This window comes from Conger conger, chromosome 8, assembly GCF_963514075.1.
Source record: "Conger conger chromosome 8, fConCon1.1, whole genome shotgun sequence".
Taxonomy (NCBI): domain Eukaryota; kingdom Metazoa; phylum Chordata; class Actinopteri; order Anguilliformes; family Congridae; genus Conger; species Conger conger.
This window is the reverse complement of record NC_083767.1, coordinates 62414045-62426174: the sequence shown is the minus strand read 5'-3', so window position 1 is coordinate 62426174 and position 12130 is coordinate 62414045. Positions and strand designations below refer to the sequence as shown.

The 12130-nt window shown below is 42.6% G+C and overlaps 1 protein-coding gene across 1 annotated transcript; it reads right to left on the bottom strand.

Moving 5' to 3' along the window:
- Positions 1-6535: 6535 nt before the first annotated feature.
- LOC133135608 (up-regulator of cell proliferation-like) lies at positions 6536-11753 on the bottom strand (the record flags this gene model as incomplete). The annotated part of the gene is made up of 2 exons (XM_061252754.1): positions 6536-11498; positions 11663-11753. Coding segments are annotated over 2 exons (4791 nt in total), but the record flags the coding sequence as incomplete, so codon positions are not given.
- Positions 11754-12130: the final 377 nt, after the last annotated feature.

Genomic DNA, 12130 nt, shown 5'->3' with positions numbered 1-12130 from the left:
TTTCTATTCATAAATCACATGACCTTCATTTGTCATTAGCCACATTATTATCTCTTCATCACTGTTTGCTTGGCTGGTTGAAGTTATGAAATTATTTGGTGCCAGATTCTGAATGAATCTGATGTATTTCACCAGACACATTTGAACATTTATTAATTGGCATTATCACAATAAAAATAAATGTTTAATTTAATTTGAACTTCATGAACACTTCCTGTATTTTGCTCACTGCCATTAACTGAGCTGCCACTAGATGGCGACAAATCTAATTAACATCATATCAACTGGAATATGGGTTTATGGGTAAACTTTGAGGGTGAAACTGGCTGCTTCAGCAGTTGTTAAACTTTACCAGTGTAGCCTTATGACCATCACAATATAATGGGATTTTTGTAGACGATTTTTGTAGTCGAACCGCGCAGTGTGAGTGCACCAGTGTACGAGTAATTTGTTGTACAAGCCGAGGCTCGTGCAAATTTTTGTCTTGAAGTACGAGTGGAAATCCACAGTACGAGCGAGATTCATACAGCGACCGCTATTTCTTTTTTTGTGCATTTTTGGCTATTATTTTATAATAATTAGTTGTGTTATCCATGGGTCCTAAGATTAGTACAATGCTGAGAAGAAGAAAAAGCTGATTACGATAGAAGTGAAGAAGGAAATCATTGATAAACATGAGAAAGGAACGCGTGTATGTTTTCATAATTGTCATTTTTCTTGTAACTACACCTTTTCTGTTTCAAAACCCATAAAAAAAGATTTTTGGGTGATTTTCGGGTGGTTTTTGGGAGTTGGGGAAAATTCATTTGTAAAACGAGTAAATCATAAAACGAGCTCGGTCATGAACTAATTAAACTCGTACTGTGAGGTATCACTGTAGTAGCCGTACTAGCAAATAAGCACCCAAATTAAATTTGCTTTATGGGGTGGATTTGGCTAAATGAATCCAGGTCAGATTGCATTCTTCAGTTATGTGTAAATGTGTTTTATTGCAGTTTTGGGACCAGTTTCTTTTTTATTTTTGCTATATTTTGTTGCTTTTCCTTTATTAGTTTTTAGGACCTTTTAATGGATGACCTATGTATAAATATATATATATATATGTCTATATATTTTCCTGCCTCACGCTTTTTTTAACAGTTTTTTTCCATATTGTTTGTTTCTATTTCTTATTTCTCTTTTGGCTCTGCAGTATTTCATATCTGCATAAAAGCAGCAAACAAACATGCTTAGCCTCAATAAATATTTATAATATTGGATCTGTACTTTTAGAAGTTGTTTAATTATAATCGTAAATTTATCTGAAATTATTTTTGTTTTTGCATTTCTCTAAGTATTACCTTAGGAGATTGTTGACTGTATTCAGCCGCAGCTGTGTAATCACAGCCTAAAAGTACGATCGGTAATTTCGGACTTCTAGCGGTCAAGAGAGGAATAGCAGCAACAAACACCTTCAAACCACAACACCCGCCCCTCCCCCTTCTCTGTAAATGTGCTGAACTTGAAATGCCATTGACTGTGGCAATTAGAACCAATTCTCAACCAATGAACTTGAATTATTGTACAGCTATACAATTTGATACCGTCAACAGTATATTTTGAAACCTGAATTTAAGGACGATAAACACAGGCAGAGTCAATATGTCAGTGAGCATTTTTAAATTATAGGATGGGATTTACAATGGTCTAACAATGTTACCTATTGTGCCTTTAAGGATTAGTTACATTCAATAACATCCCTGTAGTCATCTTGCATGTGGATCGTATATTTGAGAGAGAGCGAGAGAGCGAGAGAGCGAGAGAGCGAGAGAGCTTATTGTTCCTAGTGTCTTTCAGACACATCTCAATTGTCCAGAACAAAAATTTAGGTTCCTTTCAAAAAATAAAAATCAACGGCCAAAAAATTAGGAAAAAAAACAAAAAAAGAACCGGCATCCACTTGACAGCGTTCGTCCGTCTTTGTCCGTGGCTGGGCCGCTCCTGGCCTCCGTGTCTCCCCGGCCTCGGTAGTCCGCTTGTCCGCCCTCCTTAGGGGATTCTGTCTGAATTTAGAGCGGGACAGGTTAGCCGGTTTTACAGCAGGAGAGATACGCTCACGTGAGGCTCCGAGTTAAGTTTCGGTCGCGGGGTTTCTCCCGGAATTCCACCCCGTTTTCCAAGTGGTGGCTCGTTCGGCTTTAGGCTGCACTCTTTAGTCAAGCACGGGCTGCACAGCTCTCCGCCTCCGTCGTCAGCCCCGCTCTGTTCTCCAGCCTGGCTTTTTGTAGCGTGCTGCTCTCCTCTCTCATTCGGCTCAGCTGTGCCTGTTCACTCAAAATTAGTTAGAGGTTTGCATTCCGCACGCGCCTCGCCCCGGTGGTGCTGGCCGTGGTGCTGACTCTTCCTCCCGGTTCTCTCCAAGGTGCGGCTCTATTTAAAACGGATATTGGGAAATATTCGCCGTCCATTACTTTACCCAGCTCCTGATGTCGGCGATCCCTGATCGGGCCACCACAATATATATATATATAACATTTGTGTAAGTATTTCACACAATTTCTTATATATTTTAATATATTTTATATCAGTTTATTTGTACATTTATCATGTATCAACATCACTGTTATGTTCCTGTCTTCTGTGTGTTAGATTATCATTATTATTGTAATTTATTACTTTTCATATTCATGTCTGGTGTTCTGTTTATATTCATTAGTCTTTGCACTCGTCTTCCCCTGTGATGTCTGAGTCTGAATGTTTACTAGCCCAGTCACTCCCTTGTCTGCGTGCCCCACTATTCGGGTGTTTACGGTAGTTCCGGGGTTCAATCTTCTTTCCAATCTTGCATTCCTTACTTCCTGCTTTCTCTCCATTTCATGTTTGTACATAGCACTAATATACAAATCCCAACTAACATAGAATTTGTACAGTACTAATTATACTAATCATACCACTAACAATGCCCTTGATTAGTTAAATCAGGTGTGTGAGTTGCTGGTTACAACAAAAACCTTCTGGCAAGTGGGTCCCGAGGACTGGAGTTGAAAAACACTGCACTAATATGTTTGTCAAACTAACAAACTAACATTCACTAGTTTTGGGTATTTGTAATTTAAATCACTTAACTAACTTACTAATGCATCTCCAGTTTCAATTCTGTTCTGTAACTCCGCCTCCCTATTCTATCACTGATTACTTGCTTAGTTTCAGCGAAGTATTCACACCTGTCTCTCTGTATCTCTGCATCTCCTGATTCTCTGCAATTGTCTACTCTCTAGTCCGGAGCCGTTTGTATTACATGTGTGTCTTTGTGAATCCAGTCCGCGTTTTTGTTTCCCCCTCGTTATTGTCCTACTACCCTTTCAGTAACCTGATGTTGATTTGTTAGACCGCCCTCACTCCCATGCCCCGCCTAGTTTGTCTCATCTATATCTGTCCTTTTCAGTTGCATGCTGCTAGTTTGTCTTGTCCTGTTTTGAGTCCTGAGCCCTTAATCCCTTCCCTCAGTTCTAGCCTCCTTGTTTCCTTGCCCTTGTTTCCTAGTCCTTGCCCTTGTGTATTTTTGTGGATTTCCTGTTTTGACCCCTGCCTGCTTCCCTGGACTATTCTTTGTGTGTTGTGGATTTCTGTACCTCTGCCTTATTGGATTGACCACCCAGTTTTTGACCCTGGCCTGCTTTTTGACTACGCTCTGTCTGCCCCTTCACCTGCTAGTAAACCTGCCATTTTTCTCCACCACTGTCTACTTTTGGTTCCTCTGTTCCCCCCGGCATAACACCATAACCACGCCCCTTGGGGGTAAGTAGGCTATAACATTGCTGGAATGGGATATTTTACCTTAATTAGGTGTATCTGTTGAAAATCCCATGATGTCCGACAAGATTAAAGTATTTTCAGCATTTCCATACCAAGTTGACATTTTTCGTTTTTGAGAATAAGAGCTTTGTTTGACACCTGCGCCAAGCCCGGCAGTACACTGATGTTACGTTAAATCACCAACACATTCTCACCGGATCGATCGATGTTTGTATCAGTAAAACACCATTTATGTATGTACAGTACAGCAGGGTTGGGATTTCGAGGGGTCAGCGCATACAGTAGAGAAGTGCCTTAACTTAAAATATTCCATATTTTAAGGCGAACAGAAAATGTATCATGGGATGAAAGAGTTTGGAACCATGGTTTTACAGGAGAGGGGAGTGCTTACTTATGCTGGAGGTTTTGGAGATGCTGTCACTCAGTGTCTTAGAGGTGGCAGAGGCAGGACAGGGTTCTTAGTCCTTGCCCTTGTGTATTTTTGTGGATTTTCTGTTTTGACCCTTGCCTGCTTCCCTGGACTATTCTTTGTGTGTTGTGGATTTCTGTACCTCTGCCTTATTGGATTGACCCTGCAGTTTTTGACCCTGGCCTGCTTTTTGACTACACTCTGTCTGCCCCTTCACCTGCTAGTAAACCTGCCATTTTTCTCCACCACTGTCTGCTTTTGGTTCCTCTGTTCCCCCCGGCATAACAATTACAGCGTCATTAGGACTGTGTTACAGTTTTTTACAATCGTTTTCACACTTGTCTCAATACCATGTCCACTTTTTCAAAACTCTTCACACAGTGTGCTTTTGAAACACGCACTTGAGCACATCAGTTAACCTTTGGTGCAAAATGCACTTCAACCACCAAAACACCAAAATATTTCACCCAAAAGTGACTCATGCTGCCATAACTATAGCATATGCTTTCTCCCATAAGACTACTTTGTCACTCAATGTTCAATGAACTGCAAAACACAAATAACTTGGAGCATTGCTAAATACATATATTATGTGTTTTCCCTTTCCTATTTTTGCATCCACAAATATTTCAAGCCAAGCAGCTAAAGAAACTTTTGATCTGTTGGTTTGCCTCTCATAATAGATGTCATGACTGAGTGTGGTAAATGTACAGTAAACTGTAAATGAATGAATGTTTTACTATATTGGAAACCCAGAATAACAATTTTTACTGTGTAACAACAATAACAATATATGATAAAGAAACAAATCACAAAAGCAACAGTATTCTTCAGAGGGTTTACAGTATTTTGAAGTTTATTCTCACAGTGCAATATACTGTAATTCAGAAAAGAAAAATACAATACAATCAATTACTCAAAATACATTACAATCAATAACAAATACATACCAAATAGCAATATTTCCACTATATACAGTAATTCGCACATATATTGTCTGCCTATCAGTATCAGAAGTCTACTGTTGGTCTGGCCCATCCATCCTGTCCTCGGCATTTGGCTATAGATTTTCATCAGCATCACTCCGAATGTAATCTCTTGCTATACACCGAGGAAAACATCTTTTTGCGTGCCTTATCCAGCCCTGGATGTGTTCCACTGTTATGTCCATACACCCAGCAGCCATTGCATCTAGAAGTGACATCTGTTCATGTGGGTTGTGGTCCTAAACCTTCACATATACCTTCATAAACTTCATATTGGTACCTGAGTTCCTTGACACCCTCAGAGTTCCTGTCAAAGGGGACAGTGTACAACTGTTTCATCCTGATCTGATGTTTCTGTAGCACTCTTGAAATGGTTGTAGTGCTTACACTGTCAATGTTTGGAAATATGTTCTTGTCTGCGATTATGTTGTTGCGTATTTCTCTTAGCCTGATGCTGTTGTTGACAATGACCATCCCAACTATTGTATCCTCCTGTTGAGGTGTAAACATTCTTCCCCTTCCCCCTGTGTGACTGTGTGAGGTAAGCTCTGGGTCCTGTAGTGAGTCAAAGACAAATGTGCACTGATACATCTGCTTTTTCTGGAGACTTCTCAAATCACAGTACTGCTGTAATATACACATCAATTGAACTCCTTCAGTCAGAATGCTGTAAATACTGTATAGTACCTGTTGGTTTGCCTGAAAATCCTCACTATTGAAGCGACTGTGGATCTAGGCAAGTTTGGTTGAACCCTCAACCTGATTCCCACAGGGACAGACCATGATTTACTACATGATCAATGACTGTGGCTCTGATTTCATCAGACACAACTGTTCTTGCTCTTACACGATGTCTTCTTCCTCTACCTCTGGCTGCATCCATTTTCCCCACCAAGGCTAAAGAATGCAAATGCCAATCCAAAGGTGGCCCCTTTTGTATATGTGGTAACGGGGCACAAACAACAAACACCTGGGTAGGTTGTTCACTGAAATGACAGCCAGGTGTTCAACAGTACATATACAGCAGTAATAGTGGAAAAATCTCTTCAGTGACAACTACATCTATATTTACCCTATATACATGCACATTTCAATGCAAGTATGATCACTTTTGTATAGATGGTAACAGGGCTGCAAACAAAAAAAATTACTAAACTGAATAAACTTTCTGCTCAAATCAGAATGATCTGTCTTACGTATTTCAAGCATATAGTTTCATTTTTCTGCCAAAATGCAGCATATTTCCTTCCACAATGATCAGAATTGTATTGTGTTTTGAACTGAAAGTTAACTGTTTTGAACAGAGTATCTAAATGTCTGCAAAATTTGCTGTATTTGTACAAACATTTGCTGGTAGTGAACACTGACTGAGAGAGGTATTCATGAATTTTGGAAGAAGTGGTGATTGAATGCCTTTAGTATGAAAGCAATGCAAAAATATCCACAGTTTAGTTCACATAGTCTAATGATATGGTGAATGTGTTAAGTGTTTTGAAAAAGTGGACATGGTATTGAGACAAGTGTGAAAACGATTGTAAAAAACTGTAATTCCACTCAGAAGATAATTTTTCAGCCCTACTGAAACAGGGCATGTATGATCCATTTATTTTAATCTCCTGTTTTCATCTGGAAGGATTCCTCCAGGTTTTCCATGGCTTGGTCCTGGGTAATGTTTCTCCATTGGGGGGGAATGTCAGCAGGCTCAGCTTTATATTCCTGGGCAAACTGCTCGTTAAACCTGGTGAAAACGTACTTCCAGTAGTCTGAGGCCTGGATGCTGGTGTCAGGCTGGATGCGCCAGTCAGGGTAAATGCTCTGATACTCCTTGTATGCATGAGGTTTCAATTCTGTTTCAGTCGACTTGAAGTTATTCTCACTGGCAACACAGGTTGAGCAGATGTCACACATTAATTTAAAGGAGCCAATTTCTATGCATCTCCCGATCCCCAGAGGACGGTGAATGGAGGCAACGTGCTCTGTGTGGGTCTTGCCACCAGCTTCACAGGGGGTCTCACAGAAGGGACACTGCCTCCCACAGCCAAACACCCTTTTAAACAGCTCCTTCTGCGGCTGAAAGGGCAGTGAGGTCAGCCTGGCCCTCACATCCCCACCTTTCTGAAACTCTGCAGTTAAATCCTGCTCCATTTCATCCACAAGCACCTCCAGACACCGGGAAAAGTCTTCTGGCTTGGCAGAGTTTAAGGCCAGGACTGCTCTGAGGGGGTCTTTAGGGATGACAAGCTCCTTCTGTAGGTCACTACAGATATCCTGAATCAACTGCTGAATGTTCTGAGCCTCCTCACCCCTTTCTGCCTCCTTACCCCTTCCCACTGGTCGTTTACTGGCCTCCATTTGTGCATTCTTTATAGCTTCCTTTATTCTTTTAACCTTTGCCTTCAGGTGCTTAATCTCAATGTTCCTGAGGCCATCTCCCTCAGTGAACTGCTTAACCATCTGCTCCAATATCCAGTCCTGTACAAAGGTCTCGTAGTGTTTTATGTATTTCACAAAGTCCTTAAAGTTATCCTCTGAAAGCAGCTGCTTGAGGATTGAGAACTGGAAGTAGGATCGAGTGCTGAAGTCAATGGCTTTCTGCCCTGTCAACACTTCATCCACAAGGTCAGGGCCCAGAGACTTGGTGATGTATTCCTTCACTGCTGGTTGAAGACAGTTGGAGGTGAATTCCTCTGCCTTCTTCTGACACTGGTCTCTCTTACTGAACAGGTCCTTAAAGTCAGTGCAATACTGTTCCTTGAACTGTTCCAGACAGTGACGGGGATCATTTGCACGGATAAAATCCAGATGCATTTTTTGAAACTCTCGAGCTGCATGTCCACAGATGTGGATCTTCAACTTGGCCCGAAACTCAGCAGATATTTCCAGATTTGAGTGCTTGTCCATGTGTTCATCTGCCATGCGAAACAATTCTGTCGTGTATGTGTTACGGTAATCAGACCTGGTTCTCACTTTCTCATCCACAAACTGCCTACTGCACTCGATGATGTGATTAGCCATTTGTTGTATGTTTTCTGGAACTCCATTATCTTTCCTGTACACTATCAATGGCTCTTTTCCATATTCAGACAAATTGCCCACTGTAGACAGAATTTCATGAACTGAGCTGCCTTCTCTCCCTAAGTTTGCCCTTAGCTGGTGGTAGATATTTTGAGCAATGTCCTGTTTTTCCAGGCCAGAGAACTGCAGTTCTTTCACAGTCTCATTCCACATCTTCTGAAATTCATCCTCCAGCGGTTGATCTGACAGCTCTTCACTTTTCCTGCATTTCTCAATCAGGTCCAGCACCTTCTGCTCCATTGTGGCGGTGTTTTTTTTTTTTATGTCATCTAACTTGAATAAACCCTTTCTGATCTCCACCGCTGCCTCAAGCTTGCTTATCACAGAGTTCTCTGTCTCCTTCCTGATGGTTTTGGCTGTGCTGATGAAGTCCTCCTTGTACTTCTCTACCAATTGAACATGTCCATCGAGTCTCTTGTAGAATTCTGTGAGGTTGTTCAAAATGTGCTGTTCCTCTCCTGTCAGTTTCACAGAGGCCTCACTTTTCAGGTGGATCAGCAAGTTGTCAATATTGGAGGAGTGAGTCTGTGCTGCTTCTGTTCCAAAGTTTGACACTTTTGTCTCAGCATCCATTAACCAGGAGTACATGTCCTTCCTGAAGTCCCACTCCCATTTGTTAAACTTGGTGCAAAGCTCAGCATAAGCTTCAGCCACAAGGCTGTTGCGGAAACTAAAGATGAAGTTCTCATACTTCACTGCTTTCCATAAGCTCCTGGTCCATGCAAGGAACTCATTGATTGTGTGTGCTGAGCTCTTTCCAGATTTTTGTTCCAGAAACTTCTCAAACACACTCATCTTGAAAAAATTCACAGACTCACTGTAGCCAGCATTGACAGGTGCCATGGGAGGGTTGCCATGCCAGAGCCCAGGGATGTACCAGTTGTTTTTCTCTGGATCATACTCCATGACATCAGTAAATGTTTTGTTGGTTCCCTTCTTTTCCATCTTAGCTGCTGCTTGGGTCATCTCATTCAGCTGCTCCAGCAGACGGTTCCTGTCTCTCATGTTCTTGTCATAAGCAGAGACGTCCGGCACATTCTGGTGCACAAACTGACAGCAGGGTTTTCTCCCAACTTCTTTCATGCGTAGGAAGGCGTGCACCACAATCTGCAGGATGTCCTTCATCTCTGTGCAGTTCTCCATGGCGATATTGATGACTGTGATGTCACTCAGCCCCACCACCAGAGTGGCCAGTTCATTATCGTGCTCATAACTGTCATCCAACTGGGCCAACTCTGGTGACTTCAGACCTTCAGTGTCAATTACCATGATGTAATCACACCCAAGCTGCCTCTTAAAATCATCTTTCACTCTGATGAGGAGCATGAAGGCCCCTCTGGTGCACCTTCCACTGCTGACAGCAAACTGGACCCCAAACATGGTGTTCAGGAGGGTGGACTTCCCAGTGCTCTGTACCCCCAGTACAGTGATCACCCGGATCTTACATTTATACTGTGTGAGATGATGGAGTTCCTTCAGAACCTGTGTAACCCACTGCAGAGGAATGTTGGATGCGTCTCCATCCACCAGCTCCAGAGGAAAGCCTTCCTGCAGGAGCTCAGCAGCCAGACGTGGCAGGCGCTGGATCTGAGAGGTGGGGCCTTCAGGGAGTGAGCAGGCCGACTCATACAGCTGACCCATTTCCCTCAGGAAGTGCTCCGTCCCCAAGGAACAACTGGAGATCTTCCTGTCCAACTCTGAAATGACCTCATTGTTTTCTGGGGAATTCTGACACTGTTCCTTGTACTTTGCCTGTAGCAGTGGAAGGGTTTTGCATGAGAGGTTGTCCAGGTTGATCCTCATCCACTTGAGGAAATACTTGCATTCCTCTGTAGAACTGGACATTGAAGAGATGAAACGGGACATGGACTCCGAGATGTTGTGAGCTCTCTGCTGTGCTCTGAGCTTCTTCCTCTGATCTGAAAGCTCATTCCTGTAAATTTCTATGTTTTTCTCCCCAGCTTTTTTCATCCTGCACTCTTCCTTCTCCAGGTTAGCCAGCTGTTTCCATGCAGTCCCTTGCAAGGACAGCTCCTTCTCCTTGAAGCGTGGTATGTCAGATATTTCTCCTGTGATTTCATCAGCCTTCTCCTTGCCCCACTTACAGCAGGTGTAATCTTCATCAACATGGATCCCAAACTCATGGGAGACAGCAGACAACCCTTCAACACTCTTTTTGACCACGTTTCCCTTTAAAATGTCACTGATAGCAGAATGTAGTTTATTGACAAATTCTGCATCATTAATCTGCGGACCCTTTATGATTATGTTACTATGCTGTAGCTGTAACTCAGAAACATATCTCCTGAACTCATTCTTATTGAAGCTTTTGCTCTGTGAATTGCTGATCAAGAAACACTGAGTCTGACTGTGTTTGGAGGCCAGAATTTTGCATTCGGACCCAAAATCATCACAAAACACAAATATGGCAGCAGAGGTGCTACACAGGAAAGCATACTGAATTTGAAAGTCTCTGAGGTCTCCACGGAGGTTAGCTATAGCCAGTGGCTCAGAGAAGATGTCAATGTTTCCCTTCCCACTGGGCAGATACCAGCTGATTTCCACCAGCCCATTGGAAATCCTCCTTGGGGTGTCACCACACTCCATGTTTTTGTGAACAAAGGTGTTGTGGTACTGCTGAGGGTTGCTGAGGACCTGGTTCAGAATGTGAGACTTGGACATGCTGCAGTTTCCCAGCCTCACAAAAGTGACCATGGGGAGGTCAGAGAGAACAATGCTCTCCTCCACAAACCCTCTTGAGTCCTCCAAAGAACGCGGCTTATATTTTTTCACAATATCCCTCATGGCCCACAGCATTAAAGTGCACTCTTGTTTATCACATTTAGGAAGCAGCAGAGGCACAGAGAACTGGCACATGGACATTTTCAAAACCATCTCCTGCTGGAGAAAGCCATCTGAGCACAGAAGAACAGCAGTAATGAGGTCCAGGGGGTTGACTGTGCTTCTGGGGAGTTGTGGATTGTCTAGGGTGTCCAGGAAGATGTCCAGGTTTTGGGGTTCCATGTCCTGTTTAGTGGTGCACCTCACACTCCTAGCAGTCACATTCACCATCATCAGCTTCCTCAGGAAACACCATGGCAGAGCTTTCAGAGACTGGATGCTTTCATCAGATAATGCCTCCCCATCAATCTGCAGCACCTGGCTCAGAGTCAGCTTGTTCTTCAGGTGGTGTTCCAGTCCCAGGTCACTCAACAGCTCCTCCAGACTGGTTCCTGTCATTGGGAATAAGAGCAGCATTACTACATGTAAATACGTAGTTACAAAGATTTTATTGAAATAATTTGGTTGAATCTAAGATCACAAGAAAACCCGTTATCTCTTCAAACTAAATGTAAATGTTTTAAATAGCAAGTCAAAATACATTTTCATCACTTACTTGTGTGTACACATACTGAGCTGGTCTTGCTGCAGCTGCCATTTGGAAGAACTGCAGTGATGTTGAAAATATATTCCACCCCAGGTCTCAGATCAGAAAGGACAGCTGTGGTGGTGTTGGGGGCACATTTCTGTAATCTGGGCTCTTCTCCCTCACAGCTGTACTTGATGTGGATCTCATAAGAAACTCCCTCCATGCTGACGGGTCGTTCCAGGCACAGGCTCACTGAGTTGCTCTTGACATCAGTGGCTTCCACCCTCCCAGGGGCACAGGGCTCTATTGGAGAGAACAGAGACGGAGGTTTCAATCTGAGCCGTCATTTCTCTTAGTCTGCAAACATTCTGATTCCAGTATTTTGTTTTTTATACTCATTGTATCATCAGACTAATTCAAACTTAAATAAACACACTACATTCTCAAAGTTCTCACATCCATAGTGATTCCAGTCTTTCCAGGCCAGGAATTCAA